The sequence below is a fragment of the Taeniopygia guttata genome, chromosome W (assembly GCF_048771995.1).
Source record: "Taeniopygia guttata chromosome W, bTaeGut7.mat, whole genome shotgun sequence".
In the NCBI taxonomy this organism is placed as follows: domain Eukaryota; kingdom Metazoa; phylum Chordata; class Aves; order Passeriformes; family Estrildidae; genus Taeniopygia; species Taeniopygia guttata.
In genome coordinates this window covers 9282281-9302780 of record NC_133064.1, presented here as the reverse complement: position 1 = coordinate 9302780, position 20500 = coordinate 9282281, and the positions used below count along the sequence as shown (strand labels likewise).

The 20500-nt window shown below is 40.6% G+C and overlaps 1 protein-coding gene across 18 annotated transcripts in view; it reads right to left on the bottom strand.

The window, feature by feature from the left end:
* LOC116806978 (ubiquitin-associated protein 2) overlaps positions 1 to 20500 on the bottom strand; it is a 171364-nt gene that overhangs the window by 57214 nt on the left and 93650 nt on the right. For 13 of the 18 annotated variants that reach the window (XM_072923059.1, XM_072923061.1, XM_072923069.1 and 10 more), the window contains 6 exons: positions 20228 to 20411; positions 14280 to 14346; positions 11474 to 11660; positions 9643 to 9734; positions 8681 to 8731; positions 7716 to 7754 (listed from right to left, as the gene is read on the bottom strand). In XM_072923059.1, the coding sequence (XP_072779160.1) occupies positions 7716 to 7754; positions 8681 to 8731; positions 9643 to 9734; positions 11474 to 11660; positions 14280 to 14346; positions 20228 to 20411 (620 nt within the window). The remainder of the gene's footprint in view (positions 1 to 7715; positions 7755 to 8680; positions 8732 to 9642; positions 9735 to 11473; positions 11661 to 14279; positions 14347 to 20227; positions 20412 to 20500) is intronic. The other 5 variants (XM_072923062.1, XM_072923064.1, XM_072923063.1 and 2 more) reach the window with 3 other exon arrangements.

Sequence of the window (20500 nt, the reverse complement as noted above, 5' to 3'; positions counted from 1 at the left end):
CAGGGCCCCTCTAAGCCTGTTTATCCTTCTTACCTTGGGCATATGTCTTAGAGGTTCCTTCAAGGGGATTGGACATGCCATCATCACCATCATGCCTGGGAGTTTGGCTATGGGCAACTCGAGCTGCTCTCCTTCTGGTGGAACTTCCTCTCTGAGTCTTGCCTTCCTTCAATTCATGCACCTGTTGTGCCAGAGCAGCAGTAGATTTTCTGTCCCATTTCCTCATGTTTTCTCCGCAATCGGACAGGAAGAACCACAGCTCAGTTCGTGGGGTGTAACTTCTCTCCCCATCTGAGGAACGTCTGCATTGGATACCAGAACCTCTGATCTGTACTGCTGAGATTTGGAGAACGTCCTCCTTTATCTCCTCCCTGAGTCTCTTATGATTCTCCTCTATCTTGTCTTCTAGATTCTGCAGACAGGTTTCCACTGCTGCAATTCTGGCATGAGTTGGGCCATGTACAGCATCTGCATATGCTCGGAGCTTCTTTGCCATGTCGAGCATGGTCTCATCCCTCTCATCCTGCTTCATTATTGCTAAAGCAAAAGCGTATTCATGTGGCCCAAGCCATACAAGTTTTTGCCACATCACAGATGTACATGGTACCAAGTCTGGATTCCTAGTTGTTATTTCATCTGAGAAGATAATCTCTGCCACTGCCAGTTGTCTCAGACGTTGGATCCCTTGTTCTATAGTCTTCCACTGGGTCTACTGCATATAAAGATCATCTGCACACACGTATCTTTGTGCTACACTTTCCAGAACCCATGACCAGAGGCTGTGAGGGTTAGCCCCCCTCATCATTCCTTGATCAATGACAGGATCATGTTACAGGGATCCCAAATGTCTTGCCTCAGTACCATCCAGAATTGTAGCCTCGCCTGCAGCATCCCAAAGACGGACCAACCAACTAATTATAGACTCATCAGGCTGTCAAGTGTAATCCTTTCTTAGGCCATGAAGGTCCTTTAGGGAAAAAGACTCAATATTGGACTCTGATCTTGCACCAGTTGTTTTGACTTCTGATTTTATGTCAGCAGGCATTGAGGGTCCTTTTCCTGCATTATCGTCTTTATCGTCATCATCCACTGGTTGATCGGTCTTTTCTGTGCCCTTTCCACTTCTCATGCTAGTAGCAACAACCATTGGTTGAGGCTTACAATCTGGTTTAGCTGCTAGCTTCAAGCGGGGGGTGTTGGCTGCAGCCTGAGTGACTAAGATAGCAGCTGATTTATCTCCCTGCCCCCCTTCCTCTGTCTGCCACCCTACAGTATCTAGCAGATTGCGATAAGCATATGCCAGGGCCCAGCTCACTGCAATGATCTTTTTCTCCTTAGTTTTATCATGGCACTTCTCTTTCAGGTACTTCGCCACCTTAACCGGATTCTGAATTTGTTCACATGGAAAGTCCCAGGCTATAGGGTCAGAAAATTCCTTTAAGATTTGGCCCATATCCTCCCATTTCCCACACCACTCAGGATTTCTCACACCTGGGTCTACTCCTGGGTCAGAGGTCTCATCAGCCCCTCTAGAAATCTCAGCCCTCATTCTAGAGAGACTGCAGACTGTATAGAGAAAGCTTACCAGATTAAACACCAGGAAGATGGTCTCTTTAACAGTCAGGGGAAACTGAACATTCCCTAATAGGGAGGTAACAAATCCAGAGGAGAAGAAGGAAAGCAAAGGCTGAAAAGCCTCCTCCCCTACTTCCCCTCTAACAAACTGGTGGCACAACTATAACCATGAACCATACATTCCAGGAACAGACCTCAGCACCTCTAAAAACCCCCTGGAAGCCATTACACCCAAGCCCAGCCCGATGGATATTCTGGTCAGTGCCCTTCTACTTCAACACCTACGTATTAGGGACAATACCGGAGCTATTCCTGGATAAAAAAAAAAAAAAAGTAGGGACCATATGGCAATTAAGATCTCAAAAATCCCTAGGGACCAGAGACACATGCAAGCCTTCACCCCAAGAGACACTATGAATTCAAACAACATAACCAGTAACTGCCCCATACCAACACAAAGTAATTGGAACAAAAATATGACTACAACAGGGTTTTTTCCACTCTCTCGAGCCACGAGTTGGGTACCAAAATATTTGTCCTAGTTTAGGGCAAGTTTGAGGAAAACCCTCTGGAAGGAGCCCCCAGAAAACAAATTCCCATGGCCCCTCCCCACCCACCTGGTTCGGGAAAAAAATTTTCTCTGAGAGAAGTGGAAAAGAACCTGTTTATTCAACAAACAAAGCACTCCCCAGAACCAAAAAAAATTACCAACACCAGATGACAACAAAACTCTTTCACCACTCTGAAGAGATGAACAAATCCAGAAAGACTTTCCCGGGAGTGGTCGCCCAGGTCTGGGCGCTGGGGATTGCTCTCCGGCCCTGGGGATGTCTGCTGCAGATCACAAAGCGCAGGCTCTCAGTGTTGCTTGGTGTTTTTAAGATCCCATTCTGGAGCAGGTTGGATGGTATTCAGGAAAAGGAAAGGAAAGGAAACAGTCCAGGGAAAGAATTGGACTGCTTAGCTAAACTAACTAGGAAACAAAGGCAAAAGCAGAAGCAAGCAAAGCAAGCAAGCAGAAGCAAGCAAGCCAAGCAAGCAGGCCAAGCAAGGAAGCCAGCCAGCACTAGCCTCTTCTAGACAGCAGACCATGGGGGGAGGTGAACTAGCTGATAACAAGGCAAAACAAACCTTCACTTTCAGAGTCAGTTCTGAAAGCACAGAACATAATATCAAACATAAACAGAACACACAATTGGAGATACAAACACCATAACGTCGCCCTAGGACCCCACCTAAACTCCAACAAACCACAGTGACACAAAACGCTGGATTCCTTATCAAGTTACCACCCTTTCAGATAATCAAGTCTTAGTTCATTAAGGGAGAGAGGAGTCTCTCCTGTGCCACAGACGCCCAGGAAACACAATTGCAACCTCTTATGTTTCCATGTCACACATGGCATCACCTGGAGAAAATCTGCCATTGTGACACCCTCATTTCTATGTCACAGTGCTCTCACCACCGTGCATGGACTGAAACTGCTCATAGGGTTTCCTTTTAAGGATGGTTTGCCAAGATCCAAAAGAACAACAGTTTCGCATTTTTGGGACAACAGTCCCCCCCCCATTTTCTCATCCTCTGGGGCCGAGGGTCTTGAGAACTGAGATCTTCTTCTTCCTGAAGCCAGAGGGCACCACCACACCCTCCTCAACTTTTCTCTATTCACTCCACTCCTGTCACTCTTCTTGGCCCAAGTCATTTCATCCCCCTAAAAATGCAGTCTCTGTGTTGCAGGAGAAATTGTTTCAGTCTATGGCTATACAAGAAAAGTCCAGCCAAGGCCACTCCATCATCTCTCCCTACCTAGGATTTCTTCTTCTAACATCTCAGGTCCCAGACTGTCTTTTCTCTTTCAAACCGAGGAGTAATATTTCACAAAGCTTTCATTTCCCAGGAAAGGGTTAAAAGTCTTGGACTCCCTGGACAGCTGAAATTTTGGCCCAGGACTCCAACTCCCATGGCTGGCCACCTTCCCTCCCTTCTCCTTCTCCTCTGCAGGCAAATTTCCAGGTGCCTTCAGGCTGTCTGTCTCTTTCCCTCTGGTGGTTGGGGGCGGGGGGGGGGAGGGGGGGGGTGACAGCGACATCTCAGATTTTCTCCACCCTTCTGTCCCCAGGAGCTGGCCTGGTTCCAGTCCCTTCACACCCTGGCCTACCTCTCCCAGGCCGCATGGCTTCCCCTCCTCCACCCAGCCCATGGCTGGGCGGGGGAGAGTCTGCACTCTCGGATGACCAGAACCAAAGAGACAGTTCTCCTGGGAGTTCTTGCTTTTAACCCCCTGTATTCTCAGAGGCGTGTCCATGCCTTCAGTGGTCACTCCAGGTGCCAGTATCCAAACCTGACCACTGATTGGTTTGACCCCAACTTCCTGAGAAAATTCACTTCCCTGTCAAACCATGACAGTGGGATAACCTCTAATGAATATAGGATGAGGAAACTTGCTATAGATATGCCAACTACCAGCACTCACGATCTGAAGACAGTGTGGACCAAGGCCCAAAAATTGGAGGTGATAAGAACGAACTAAAACCTTAACCAAAGAATACACATGCTCTAAAAAGGCAGACCCAATGAGGAGTCATGCTAAACAATTCTTGGATCATGTAAACTAGTTTGGGAAAAAAGTTTACTATGCATAAAGGTCTATGAATATGTAACAGGCTGATGGAAGGGAAAAGGTATTTAAGGGGTATCCCCAAAGATAACAGAGTGCCAAGATGGACCCAGCCGTAATAACCTTTACTCTATGGTCCTTGTTTCTTATTGTCCTTTATGAAACTTTTAAAATTTTAACAGGAGAGTGAACATGTTTTCACATATGACAATAGCTCTTGTAGAAGCAGAATGTGATCCTTGCTGTTGGAGGGGACCTTAAAACTTCAGCAAGTGAAACCACCACCTCCTTCTCCTCCTACTAGAGCTCTAAGTAGATAAGTTGGTTCAGCTTCATCTCCAGAGGACTCTTGGATATCCCTCCTCTTGGGGCACAGGGGCTCAAGGACATTTCAAATGCAAGAACTTTGGCTTACAAACAGTCTTATGGGAGGCATTTTCTTCTTTGCTCCCCAGCCATCTCAGGCAAAAAGGTAGAGAAAGCACAATACTCCTGTTACAGGCACACACTTATGGGACCACAGCCAGGGACCCAATCCAGGAGGAGTAGGAGCAATATATATATCCAAAGGAAAAGCCTTTCTTATCCTCAAGAGCTTCAAACATAGGAGCTGGGGTAGCTGTATCCAGGAACATATCCAACAATCAAGTGCCTACACCCAGAGCCACTTCCTCAAAAGCTGCCACCTCCTCAGAAGCTGCCCCTGCAACCACTGCAACCACTGCTTCCCCCCCCCCCCCCCAAGGCCCTCGGTCCAGAAGGGGGCTGCCCAGGTTCTTCCAAACAACATTTCACAACCCTTCCAAATGTGAAAAGATCAGCTAATATGAAAACAAAGGCAACACACAAGGGAAAGGAAAACAGACCACAACCAACACCAGCTCATTACAGGCAGAAAAGACTCAACCACTGCCCTGGACAGCCTGTTCCAATATTTGACAACCCTTTCCATGAAGAAATTTTTCCCAATATCCAGTCTAAACCTCCACTGGTACAACTTGATGTCATTTCCTATTGTCCTATCCCTTGTTCCATGGGAAAAGATACTGTTAAAAAAGAGGACTGCAATATGCTATTTGCTTTTGCATTTATATATATTATTTTTTGCATTGATCATAAGTATCCAGATACAACATAAGGTATACCTTTATTTAGCTGTTTGTCAGTATAACAAAATCTATAACTTTTGGTATGTACTGCCTTGTTTATAGAAATAGTAGTGGGGTGAATATGCTATATTATAGGCCTTAGCTGAACACTAGGTGTTAAAATACCTCTGTGTAACCAAACAAATGGTGTAAAGTGATCATGTTGTTCCCCTTTCCCTTGACTGAATCCTTCAACTGATAAGATAACCTTGACACAAACCAGAGCACGGAGGACAAGTAGAGTTAAACTTATGTTAAATTTAAGGAGGACACACTAAATCCTTATCAGAGAATGTGAAACAGCAGGATGGAGACACAAGAAGAAATAAAATATATTGACCTGACATACAAGATGCCATGCAGATAAGCCGGAATGTGAAGAAGCCAAACAAAGGAGTTCCCAAAACATCAGAAAGTTCCCAAGAATGTTCGAATAATGTATGAAACACATGAATATGCATGTACCTCACTGTCTGGTGTGTTCTTTGGCTGTTTGTTAGGAGTACCTCAGCGCTGGACTTTTGTCTCTTTTTTTTTTTATCCCTTATTAAACTTTACAAAAATTCTTTATTTTGAACTCCATTCTTTCTTGAGCTTCCTTTTCTCCAGGCTAAACAACCCCAGCTCCTTCAGCCACTCCTCCTAAGACTAGCCATAACTGCACTAAGAAGTCTACACACTTGAGTAGCATTTTCAGCATGCTTTATTTACTAGGTTATAAAATAAAGTTGCCTGAGTTTGAGACAGGTGTTCAGGCTGTACAGCTAGACAGGGTTTTGTCTAGGACATCCCTGTATTTACCTTTGACTATCTTACTCTGGCTGTTCCCAGACTCCACATTGTGAGAAATGCGTATTTTATTATTGGCTCTTCACAAATATTAAATTGAATACTATATGTATTACGGAGGGTTATTTTGTAATACTGTATTAATCCTTTTTAAGTAGTGTGTTAAATATTGTAGTATATGATTTAGAAAAAATTCATGCTCAGGACTAAAAAATACAGTATCCTTTTTAATGAAACCAAGTGATGGGAAAGAGCAATATACACAGGATGAATTCCTGTCTCAAAAGATGGTTATTCTGAAGGAATATTCTGTCTAGACAATATGCATTAAACGATAAGCTGAATATTCGTTGCCAGAACAAGATATTCAAGGGGATTACCGTCTAACAGGATTTCAGCAATCAGAGTATTCCAGGAAAACCTCTGTTTAGAAGCACCACAAGAAAAGAACATGCATGAATACGTGAAAAAGGACAAAAGGAAACAGGAGGACCGCCCCCCCCCCCCCCCCCAGAATCCCACTAAGTCTGGAAACAGTATAAAAAAGACCCTGTGAAATCAGTAAATCAGTACCCTGTGAACTGCTAGGGTATGGTGCTGCATTAGTCCAGACCCAGTTCACCCAGCACCAGACCCAGTTCATCCAGCACCAATCGCCTGGCTCGGTGCTGATTTGCTTGTGGTTTTTCCAATTTTACTTTGATTTATTTTAATAAAATCCTTTAATTATTAAATTGACTGATTAATTTATAACAATATAGTTTTAGGTTACAACATAATGTTAAAATAGAAACTCTGCAAAGTAAGATATTTTTTACTAGCTCAAGAAAAGAGATAAGATAATCAAGATAAACAGAGATAACGGCAACAGGAAATCTAAAGAGTTACAGCCTCCTTATCAGAAAAGACAAACATTCTTCCACCTTCTCTCAGTCTTTATGGAACCACCAGGATTAAGGGGAAGAAGTTGACAAAAACCAGAAAAATTCTTAATTTGCCAGGACTTTATGCATCATGTATGAGATATATGAATATACAACAGGCTATTGCTTTTAAGGTTATTCCTTTGTTCACAAGGCATGTTTTTGGCAGCTTAGTGCCCAAAAACATCCAGACGTCCGTAATTCTTTGCTTTTTATTGTCTCGTAGTGTCCTAATCCTCATTGTCCAAATTTTTATTACTCTAATTTTATTACTATTTTTATAACTATTTTATTACTAATAAACTTTTAAAATACTAAAAACCAAGTGATTGGCATTTTTCACAACATGAAAGACCTGGTTCTGACTTCAACCTTTATCTATGGCATTCATCCAGTGATACTACTTTTCAGATTACTGCTCGTTGCGCCATTTGTGCATCTAGAGATACACTGAATCATTAAATCTGGTGACTTTTCTCAGTAACATACAACCAAATGTTCTCTTCAAGATCCTTATCCTAGTTTCCTGAAAACAAAATTATTTACTTTTCTACAATCTATGCTGAGACTCTGTGACTCTAACTCTTAGCTTGACTCATGCCATTTACATTCTCTATCCAGGTAAAGAAGAAAACTTCATTTACTCTCCCTCCTGCAACTCACCTGCATTTGTTGCCATGATGCACATGCAAAGATCTCCACCTATGAGTGTTGGAAAACATACCAGTTTAAAAATTTTTGTATAACTTCAGTCAAGGGGTTTTGTTTGCCTCTGCCCCGGAAGAATTTTAAGTTTCTTTCCAGGGCATTGTTGCACCAGGTGAGGTCTGGCAAACTCAACACATCAACACATTGGGAGTAGCCCAAAAGACAAAGGGCCATCAGCGGCCATCTAGGAACATCTACTCTCAGATGCCGCCTCTGGCAGAGTTGGAGACAGCTAGTCTGGAAAGGACTGATAAGAAAATCGAAGAATGAAGATCTAATTAACATCGGAGGCAGGAGATTCAGATCCAATGGGAAACTGAAAACTGGGGGCTGCTCAACTCTGGACCAGTGAACTTTAAAACAGTGCATCACTATGAGTTTTGACCATAAAGTTTGGGAGAAAATCCTGCAAAAACGTGTGTCGTGGAATGATTCTGCACATCCAGCCTATGTGTGGATAAGAGGATTTCTGTGGTACATCCTGGCCAGAATAAAGTAATGACTCTCAAAAATTAAAAATGTTGTTGGAGGTTATTCGCTTTTCCCGCACTTTTGGTGACATGAGCACCTCCAAAACCTGTCAGATGCACCTACTGGCTGCCAATTTGTTTACTTGCTGTTCAATCCTACCTCTTGGTAAAAGAAAACATTGACACACAGACTTCAACTAGCTTTGACAAGATGTCATACTCTCCCTATAACAATTAAAATTTTCTCAACTCAAAAGCGCAGCACATTTGCTTCTATTTGTAAATTGACTATTCCACTGTATCAATTTATACGACCTAGAAAACTGGATGATTAAAAAACCAGCATATAGAACATAGAGATAAGCTCTCAGTCACTATCAAATGAATTGTGTTGCACAAATGATCAACACTGAAGATAACTTGTTTAAATAAAGCAAGCCATTTACTTACCATTGGCAGCCTGGATTGAAGCATCTGGACATCATCATAACCATAAATCTGCTTAAAGACAGATAAAAAATAAAATTTTATAACACATTTCTCTGATGATGATAAATTTGGGGCTCTGTTTAAACAGTTTGACCTAGGACCAGTCTATTTTAGAGATGTACAGATATACGTCACATTGTGCCGTCATGGTGCACTGTAGCATTTTAAGGCTAGTAGAGCAAAGCTTAAAATGGCTTTTCACTCTGATGTTGTTTCCTTGTGACAGCAGTCCTCTGAGAATATTACTGTCATATGTTTAATATGGTTTTCACAGACGCATCATTCATCAAATTGTTTAAAATCTACAGGGCATTCAGAATTGGGAGTAAGAGCAACAGCCTTCCTTGATGTAATAATTACTTCTGAAAATAGCAGGATTTAAGATTTGATGACTAGACCACAAAGCAACCTATGGTATCCCCTCGCATTCAGTGTAATATAGAAGAAGTATTGGAATTAAGATTCTGATTCAAAAAACAGATAACCAAAAATATGTTCATCCTGGTCAGACACCAAAAAGTTACATGCAATCTATTAAAGTATGACAGACAGGATATATGGCACATTTCAACCATTACTATGCACTATTACAATTGCATTACTATGTAATACTATCTACTCCAGTAATACAAACCTAAATGGATCTAATTTTATTCGAAGGGCCTAAAACCTGATAACGCTGAAAACGATGGCAACATGCATGTTTACCTACAACAGCAGCCAGATCAGGTCTGTACCAACACTTATACAGTTTACTATCAACAGTAAACCCTCACTGAATACATTTAACATTCTTCAGCATTTGGAACAAGAATTCCCGGTGCAACATATGCCAACAGAAATGCATGGGCATAGACAACAGCAGGTCTGGAGTGCTCACTTGCACCAAGGCTTAATCAATCAAGGACAAACAAATTGCTTACTGGGTAGGCAGGCAGAAGTCCTCCAGGTCCCACAATATACTGGTTATGCAACAAGGGTGATACACCTTGAGGCAGATTTGGGGGAGCTTTGCCTGTAGAATTAAAATACAGGCACTTTAACAAGTCTTTAGAAAAGAAAAGGCTTCAGCATTGAGACAAGATAGCTCACAAGTCCTGGCAGCTGCACTGTCTTAGTTTGTAAAAGCAGAACTACACAGAAGAATTTTGTGCTTGTTGATGAAAATGCTCAAAATAGCCTGGAGAGTTTAACCATGCCTCAAGGAAGAGAAACCATAGGCTACTTAAGACTGAAAAGAGTCCCATCAGAGAATAGTCTAATTTTGTTATTTACTCTGTCCAAGAGAATTACAATAATTACTGGAAAATCTCCATTCCTTGGTCCTCTCCTGAAGGCAAAATTCAGGCACTGTTTTCAGTCTAAGAGCAAATTATCTCCTTTAATTTTCTGCTCTGTCAACAAATTGCCCCTTATCACCAGCAATAGACTGGAAAGCACTAAATGTTGCCAGCATACTTTTTGTGGGTGACTTACTGCAGCTGGGAATAGTAAAGAGGAACTTTAAATGTTCCAATTGCCTACATGAAGCAGAGCTAGGAAGCAGAAAAGTAAAAAAAAAATCACTTTGACCAGTCATCAGACACTTTATTTACAAGCTAAGTAAATGGGAAATTCTTCTGTAAGTCTGATCTCAATATTTAAATCATTCACTTCCCTCCCTAGGATTTCCTTTTAGCAGTTCAGGCTGATTAGAAAAGAAAGAGAATTTAGTATTGCTTTTATTTCAGTGCAAGAAGCCTCCCAACCTTCCCTCTTTCTGAAGTGCTATTTTCTGTGGAATGACCCAGACATCAGACACTTTTTTCCTTTCTCTAGATGTGGCAATAGGGAAGTGGCATATGATAATGAGGACAAGGCAGTATATTTTGACACTGCCAAATAAATTCAAGTCACAGAGAAGACTGAAATTAAATCTAATGTGAAGTCACAGCAAAGAGCTGATTATAACCTGGAATACAAACAGGGTCAATCTCCTAGTCCAAGACTTCCAAAGTCAGAATTACTCTGGTTTCTATTAACAAAGATCTTTGGGGATGGAATATGCTACATAAATGCCACTGTCATGGTTTGACACTGGCACAATGCCAGTGCCCCCCATGAAAATGCAATCTCTCAACTGAATGCTGTGAAATGTGATCGAGAACAGAGCAAAGCAGGCCCAAGCTTAATAACAAGAAAAAAACTTTATTAAACTACTACCACTATGCTACTATAAAAGAGGGGGGGGGGAAAAAAGAAGAAAGAAAATACACACAATTCAAAATGAAAACCTTCCAAAGCATTCCTCCTCCCACCACCCAACTCCAACAAACCACAGTGAGACACAATCTGGACCCCAATCAGGTTTCCACCCTCCAGATAATCAACACCCAGTCCATCTGCAGGGAGAGAGGAGTCTCTCTTGTGCCACAGACCCCCCAAGAAACACAGCTGCCACATCGTGTGCTTCCATGTCACCACATGGCACCGCCCGGAGAAAAAAGTTTGCCAGTGGTGACCCTCTCCTTTCCAGGCACAGTGCTCTCACCACCAATGCATGGATGGACAGACTGCTTTTTTAATGTCTTAACAAATATCTCAAATACACAAACCCAGGAAATTTTATTTTATAACCCAGAAAATAAAGCATGCTGAAAATGCTAGTTAAGAGTATGGATTTCTTAGCATAGCTATAGCTGGCAAGATGCTCAACTGACAGCCCTGCTGATCGAAGTCCTCTGTCTGTCCACAAAAACTTTTAAAAGTGCAAACCTGAAGACATTAAGGGAGCTGCTCCTGTGGTAGCAGACACACTGGTAACACTAAGGCCAAGGCTAGCTGTAGTGTTCATACTGCTTGCCATGCTGACAACCGAAGAGGTGGTGCTAGTGTCTGAGGTTGAAGCAGTTGAAAATGTTGTTGAAGGCTGAAGAGAAGTGGTGTTCTCAACACTAGTGTGCTAGAAAGGAGACAAAAAGATTGAGGATCATAGAGCAAATGAAGCAAAGTGAAAGATGCGGGGCGGAAGGGGGGGGGGGGGAACAAAACTAAAAATCAAACCCAACAATCTTTTAAGCAACAGCAGCACATGTAAAAATAATGCATTGTGTATGTGTTATGTGTAGTAGATATAATTCACGCCATTTCTAGTATGATATATGTGATATTGAATATTTGTTGGAGTATACATGTTTGTATTAGGAGTCCCCCCACCCTCGAAGGCGAAACCTGGTGTATGTTGAAACCCAATTTACAAGTAAAAGGATGTGGCTCTCTGGAGATGGGCCGTATAAGGGGTCGCCTCGGCCTGATCATCGTGTGAACGACCCGAGATAGGTATCATGGAAATACTCTGGACAGATACATGTGAATGCAGGGTTCTCCTAAATTTCATCAAGGGATTCACCAACTCCAGACATCAAATTGTTTTACCTCTTCCTCAAGAAAAGAAATCTCATCAAACTATGGGACTCTGAATAGAAGAAAGGACTGATTGCCGAAATCCTGGCCTCAGGCGGAATTTTCCCTATAAAAACTGCTTGTACTAGGATGGTGGTGTGTGGGCATAGAGGAAAACCTCTGCTGAGGCTGTCTTCTCTGTTGCACACCCAGTGCTGACCCCGGGCTCGGCACTGTTCTTTCCTTGTGGCTGGCTAGATATAATTTGAATTGCAAAATAAATATTTTATTTTTTCATTTTTAATTTGGCTGGACACATTTTAATTTATAACAAATGTATCAGGCAAGCAATTAAGTTGCATGCTTGTGATTTTTAAGTATTCAAAGAAAATTATTACATGATACTTAAATTCAAACTGCAATATTATCACAAAATTATACCACAGTGAAACAGAGATTTTTGGAGTTCACTTAAGTTAACAAAATGAATTAAGCATTTATATTCTAGCTTGTACAGTTATGTGTTAAATTTTAACCTTTTACTTAAGAAACCTCTACCATGGCACAAAGGGCATAAGAAAATGCAAATTTCTGAAGCTTCTTGCATAAAGAACAATACTAGAAAGGACTGAAGATGCAAAGAACCCAGATAATAAGGCTCCTCTGTTCCTAAGCCTATGGAGACTCAGAGACGTACTCAGATAAGCACCAAAGGATCAAAAGCACACACACAAAGGAGAAAAGTTCAAAAGTTCAACCATTAAGAAGACCACAATCTTCAGCTTCAAGAGACCACCAGAGACCCACCCTCCCCACCTGCCCCAAACACCACGGCAAACCATGAATGCCTAGAAGGGCGTGGACCTATTTAGCATGAGAGGCAAGGACAGGCAGGGCCAGGCGTTGAATATGCATGGAAAAGTTGTGTGATGTATTGCATATGGAACACCTTTGTGAATAAAAGTGTGGGTCAGACTGAGGCTCGGGGCACAAGTTTTTGGTGAGATATCTCACTTGTGCCAGGTGCCAACAATACATACCCACTTCATAACTGCCCCAGGTTGTGGAGTGTATTTATTCCATGTATCGCTTCAACAGTAACTCAAATGTTACTCCCTTGCATTATTTCTTGCCCTTTTTGCTTGTATATTCCTTTAAGCTAGTATTTGTTATGTTAAATAAACTATATTCTTCCAAAATACAATATTTGTTTTCTAAATACAGAACACTGCTATTGTGATTTCCTCAGTGCTATTATGGAATTTAAAAGATTAAAACTGCAGTGCCCCACAATAGAGTCAATGTGGTAAACTGAAACACAAACAAAATGTATTACAGGATCACATGAGGATAAAGGAGTTCCTGGCTTGAATCCAGCACAATACAGTGCTTTAGCTGTAAGCTGATCACACTTGCAAAACAGCATCATCAACACACAGAAGCCAAAAATAACTCTGACAACAAAAAAGGAGTACATTTTGATAAGTGTGATTTTTAAGTTACATATACAACAGGGTAGAACATTACAAACCAAAATTCAAGCATAAAGAAAAGCAGTAACCTATCTGCACACCCCAACGGGGATTGTACAGACAGAACAAGGCAGTGTCTCTGACTTTAATTTGTTCAATCTCATCTAGAGCACTGTGTTCACTACCATTTGCCTTGTTATCTCTAATGCATTAAATACACAGGTGACAACAATGTCACATGGTAAACTCTAAAATCATCTGTCCTGAAGCATTTGTCATGACATGTACCACTCTATCACCTGCACTTTGCCAGCTAATCTCTCCAGTGGAGACTGTGAAGAGTCCACATTGTAGAGTAGTTTCAGACAGCCACATCAAAAGTTTTATTCGTTTTTTTAACACATTTGTTGTGAGAAATTCTTTCTATATTCCATCCCCCCTTGCTGGCACAAAAATTTCCTCTACAGTTGCTACAGTTGTGTGACTGGCAAGTCTCTGTAACAGCTAGTCCTTGATCTAGTACAAATCACAAGTGGTAAAGACTTTTTTTTTTTTTACCACTAGAGAGCTGGCAGTCCTCCTTCCCTGAGAAAAAGCTCTTGTTTCGGTTATTAGCATTCTGGAGCACACTGAACTAAGAGAGGGTCTTAATCATCAGATAAACTGACTATATGCCAAATATCTGTAGAAATGCAAATAGGACTTACCACATGTGATGTGCTTGAAGACAACACTGAGGCAGGGGAGAGGCTGCTCTGATGATTGGAAAGGGAGCTAAAAAGGAATTGCAAAGAGTTAAGGTTATAGATGAGTAATATAATAGTTGGCTCTCACAATTAAGAGATAGATACTATGCAGATGTTAAAATGTACAGTGCTGTTATTGTAATGTGTCCTCCCATAGCCCTCTTTCCCCTTGTAGTAGCCTCAGTAGTCAGGGCATTTAGAGAAGGCCGACTTATTACCAAGAGGCACAGTGTAACAACACCTGACCTCCAATTAAGATATAAGAAGGTAATCGTCACCAATGGACAGCAGAGAAGGAGTTGACTGACAAAACTTTGGGAGGGGCTATGGTTATAAAAGGCAAAGCATCCATTTTGTAGATGAACACGTGGCTGATAGTTATGGTAGTTCCCAGCACTGTAGTTTTTCCTTATTTAGTCCTTTTGTATTTTTTTTGTTAAAGTTTAATAAACTTTTAAAATTTTAAAAGTAAGGAGTCATTTCTCACAGTTAATAAAATTATTTTTTCTTAAAACATTTTAAATATATATCTATGTATATACACACATACATATATACAGAGTAGGTAGTAGAATATTAGTTAAAGAATAAAGATTGTAGCTACGTGTATACACATATACACACAGTAGGATAATAAAGAAAAAATTGTCTGTAGAAATGTGTATATATTTACACACACACACACACCTCCCTACATTTTCCCTTTAACTAATATCCTACTATGGTTTAATGAAGAAAATGAAATACAGAAACAACTATTACTAACAAGAAACATCTAAAACACCATTCATTTATATTTATCAAATTACTATATTTTTAGAAAAACAACTGCTAGTTCAGGAATTATGTAGCAATTACTCTAAGATATGTAAAGTCCAAAACCAGAAGAACGCTCACAGAAACATATGGCTTGTTTCCCATTCTTTCCATAAGCAACTGCTGCTGCTTGCAATAGGGCACAAGTATTAATTAGGTGAGATAGTGCTTTGGTTTGAGTCATTATGGTATTTCTCATATAACCTGAATAATATTAGTTCAACCAATTAGAACTGCAGGGTATTTGCCCCATAACTCTACCAAAAGCCTTAAGAAACTATCAAAAGACAGGGCTCAAAAAAAAACCCCAACAAATGAAGAGCATCTGTGAAAGCCCAAAAGTTAGCCATACTACTACAGAATCTGTCAATTTAATCAAGGCCAATTAATACCACTACACCTTATCAAAACCAATTTCCTCTTTGAAAAGATGAAACAGAACTATTAGTTCAGTTTTATACATACACTGTAAAATATGAAAATAAAGACTCCCCTGATGAAAAACATTTGCAATAGTTTTGCTTTAGAAAGCAACTCTGCTTTAGCACCATCTTTTTTTTTCCTAACTGACCAGGCCTGTGAACTATTGGCACTAACAGCAGCACTGACATACATCTGTAATCCAAAGATCTCCCTGAAAAGTGACTGAAATGTTTTTTTAAACATTTACACTGACAGAAGTTATACCTTATATTCAAGATCAAGAACATAACTTACAGCACAATAAACAAATTGAACATGATTTAGTAAAATATGAATATCGATCTAATATTGATATCCAACTGAGACGGACAAAAAACTCTCAAACAGTTAAAGTTAGAAAGTATATGTTTAATACAATGCCTGGGCAGTATGTGGGATAATTTCCTAATGCGCACTGCAAAAATCACAGGTATTACAAATCCCTTTTATTTACAGAAGTCTTGAATACACAAAATATGAATGCATATTCATATCCCTGTCACTTCCTCTGCTCTGCTTCATATGCTAATTGGAAAAAAGGCAATGCATAGTTTTGTTCCATGAAATGAGTCGGGGGTCCATTTTGGGGAGGGGTCTCCAAAATGAAGAAGTAAAATAAGTCTTCTTCGTTCTGACCTTTCTACCTTTTCAATGCATCCGTGACAAATGAATCCTTGTAGTTTTCCTGTGTTCAATGGATTCCTCAAGTATGGGAAGTCTGCAACTGTTTTTGTGTCCCTGAAATCTGTTTATCACATTCTGGTTTTCATTATAAGCACAGCTACCCAAACATAAAGTTGACAAGCAATGAGCTACTAGATTCTGGATATCTTATCTAAGATCTGGCTACTGTTAACTATGAGCAAAGCCTATTTATCTACTCCCGCTAACTCAGCAACATCTAATTTAACTATCATCTTAACTTGCCTAAAATTCTTAATTCTTCAAAATTAATGTCTCACTTGCCACTTCTTTTTTGAAATTAGTAAATTCTTTAACTCAGTATACAGAGTCTTCCTCATCTAAGACGTACAGCTAGTGTCTCTCAAGACCAAGCCATAGCCATATGCCTTTGATAGTGATGTTAAGGCTGCCACTTGTCATAGCATCCTCTAATTCCAAACCAGTGTTACAACAGATAACACTAAACTTATGCTAACCAAAATAAGCAACACAGTTATAGGGTGTACTAAGGCATTCACGCTAACAAAGCAAAGATATAAAAAATAAATATGGTTTGGTGCTCAAAAAAACCCTCCTCATTTGAAATCAGAAGCAAGAGAGATCCTAACCATAGTAAATATTTTAGTGTTCTCTATGGAAATAGTCACAAGAAAATACAGTAGTTTTCATAGCAAAGTTGCAGGCTAAATTTTATGCCCTAATTAAAGGGCAAACGCTTCTGGAAGCTCTTTTGAGGTGCGGGACCAGAATAAATGTTGGCAGTTCCATAGATTAATTTTACTTTGAGTCTTTTAAACTGTTCTCTGCCCGCACAAATTACAATGAAACCACTTCAAGCAGCAAGGAAAAAACAGTTCAGTCTTACATATATTTTTAAACCACTCCCTTGCCCACTCTCCCCAGCTCTTCTAAAAGCCTTAATTAACTATCTGACCTATGGTAGACAGACAAGAGACACCAGCACAACCAAGCCAGACATGCTTGGAATTCAAGAATCATCTTGCATGGTGCTTTGTATCTGACTAACAGCATCGATCCTCCAACTAATATTTCTATCAATGTACACAGCTTTTCAACAAACAAATGTGGGGATGTATTTTCAATGTGAAGGAATTAATTATTGTTGTTTGACACATTTTCCCTTTTATTCAACAGAAAACACTAGTATATTAAGAGACTGTCCTAGGTATCTAACAGAAAAAAATCTGTGATCGCCCATAAAATTAGTTTCTTATAGTAACAGATACAGTACAAAGGTGAGTATTAAAACATAACCAGCACAGCCTCAGGATGTCACCTGTCCAAAGACAAAGCGCAAGTAACAGGCACTAAAATATCAGACAGACAGTGTGAATGAGCCAAGCTGTGCTAAATGCACTTCCAGGAACACCAATCTGACATTTCAAAGTGTCTTAAGGAAATGTCGTAGAAAAAGGCACACGCTTTCCCAGTGGAATCATTCCCATTTTCTAATTTTAAGAAATACAAATATAAATGAAAACAAAATATTTCAAAATTAGCCAGGAAGTAAATTGTAAGGGAATAATTTCAAACATACGACACTAAACAAACAGCAAGCACTGCAGAAAAAGTAGGAAAAACAAACTAGGGGAATCAATTTAGATGACATGACTGAAGCAAGAGCTACTTGAAACACAAAGTTGTTTATATACCACTGTCCTGGGTAACCCAAAATGTTATTGTATTCCATATCTATCTGTGCCCAACATTGTTACTGTCTATTTAAGATCCTGAAGCAGGAAAACAACCCTGCAAGGGCTGGGAGGTGCCCAGGTTTTTTGAGGTTGAGGCACTTGGGCAGAACTCTCTCTTGCCTCATGGCTCTGGCTTTTTTCCCTTTGTTCTTGACAGGAGATCGAGCCAAGGCACCAGTGGGCAGAGACTCTCTTTTGGGTTTCTTTTTTGTTTTTTTTCCTAGAGGGTTGCCTCAGGTAGTTTATTTCTGAGAGGCAGTCCTGGAACGTCTCAAGGCAAACTGAGTGCCTGCCTACAGCTGTGGCATTGCAACGATAAGAACAGAACAGCCCCGCTCCGTACAATCCCCCCAGCCCACCAGCAGTGCACAGTGGAACAGGGAAGGTGCAGAGTCCAAGTTGCCCCAGCTGGTTGCCTTGCCATATTCTGCCAAGAGGAAGGCAAAGTCCCTCCATGAGTTCTAGACCTTGACCAATGTGCAAAATGCATATTATATGATTGGCTCTTTGCAGATATTAAAATGAATACTATATGTGCTATGTTGGAAAGTTATGTTGTATTAACCTCTTTTAAGTAGTGCTGTATTAATCTCTTTTAAGTAGTATGGTAAATATAATTTTTAGGCTATAGCACAATATTAAAATAGAAACTATGTGATATAAGATACTTTTTGTAACTACCTCAAGGAATGGATAAGATAATTAAGAAATTCTTCGCATAGAAATAACAGCAACAAGACACTAATATTGCAAGAAAGGAATTATTGCCTCCTTATCATGAAGACCCAGACTTCAAGGGACCAAAACTATTCATTTACAAGATGAGGGGAGGGAGTAGAAAATAATCAGAAAACACCCTTAGTTTGAAAAGAAAGTTTGAATTATGTATGAGATATATGAATATGCAATAGGCTATTGCTTTTAAGGGGTAATCCTTTGTTTGCAAGGTGTGCTTTGTGGCAGAGTGCAAGGCACCCAGACGTCCATAATTCTTTGCCTTTTATTGTCTCTTAATATCCTAAGTTTCATTACTATTTTCATTACTATTAAACTTTTAAAATTTTAACACAAGTGAATGGCATTTTTTACAACCAAGTTCCAGCTGCCAGAGTGTGCCAGCCACCTTCACCAAGGGAGCTGCTGCCGCCACTGGAGAGAAAAGAGGGAGGAGGGTTGCTGTCATCTTTGTCTTTCAACACATGGTTGTCTGTGAAGGGTGACATCTTGGGGGAGGGGTTACTCTGCCATTTTAAAATTTCTCCTTGTTCCCAGGGAGTCTGCGAGATTCCAGCAATTTTCTAACTAGTGGCTATTACTATTTTTATGTTTGCCTGTTTCTGTTTTGGTTTTTTAGTAAACTGTTGTTTTTTCACTTATATCTACTCATATTTGTGAGAAATGACCTGTCACTTTTAAAATTTAAAAGGTTTATTAAGCCTTAACAAAATACAACAAAGGACAGTGTGCTGGGAGTGTGTGACCGTCTGCCATGAGCTTGTCTACAAAATGGCTGCTCCGCCTTTTATACCCCTGGGGTTGCATCAGGCAACCTTGGCCTCTCCTAAAGTCTGTCAGTCAGCTCTTCTTCACCGTCCATTGGAAAAGACTACTTTCTTGCAACTTGATTGGAGGTGAGGTGTTGTCATGCCGCGCCCCCTAGCAACATCCCATTCCCAACTGCCCCATGCAAAGGGCACATATACATGCGCTCCCTCCATGTCTTGGACAGCCCTGACAACCCAGGCTGTCTGGTGGAAACAATACAGAGGGGGGGAAAGGGGACTATGGGGAGAACAGAGGACGTCTAAACAACAAACTACAATAACATAACTATACATCAATAAAACTTCTCTTAACATACACACAATGTTCATCCCTTACTTGCGAGAGCCAATCATCCCATTACTCATCTATAACAATATTCATCTCCCCTTATTGGTGGAAACAGATTGGTTAAAACTAAAGAGGAGGCAACTTATTTCAAAGTGTCCATCTCATAACTTGTCTTAAACCAAGACAACCATGGGCAGCAGCTGCTCTATCATTAAGAGGCAGCCCAGAGCTCATACTTTGTAACCAGAAACATCCTGGCATCTTCTGAATCTCTCTCCTAATTCTAGTAATGTCAGAAAAAGAGACCCTGGTGCCTGACAGCCTCATAAACAATCACCCTTATGTCTGTCCTTTCCTGACAATTGAACCCCTTTCCATTTATCACAACTCCTACTGTACCTGCTTAACTGTGAGAGTGAGCTGCTGGACAGATCAATGGACTGAGGCAAGCTGGGCAAAGTTCCTGCATGCTGCGATGCTGAAGGCAGAAGTGAAGCAGTAGTGGACACCATGCCGCGCAGAGAATCAGCAGAAGGTAGTGAGGGAGAAGGCTCTGTCTTAAGCGCAGGAACTGATGAAGTAGCTGCAACAAATTAAAAAGAGATATTCAAAGACAAATTCCAGCATACTTAACATCCTAGCCTGGATTCAGGAACACAACAGTGTTCTCCC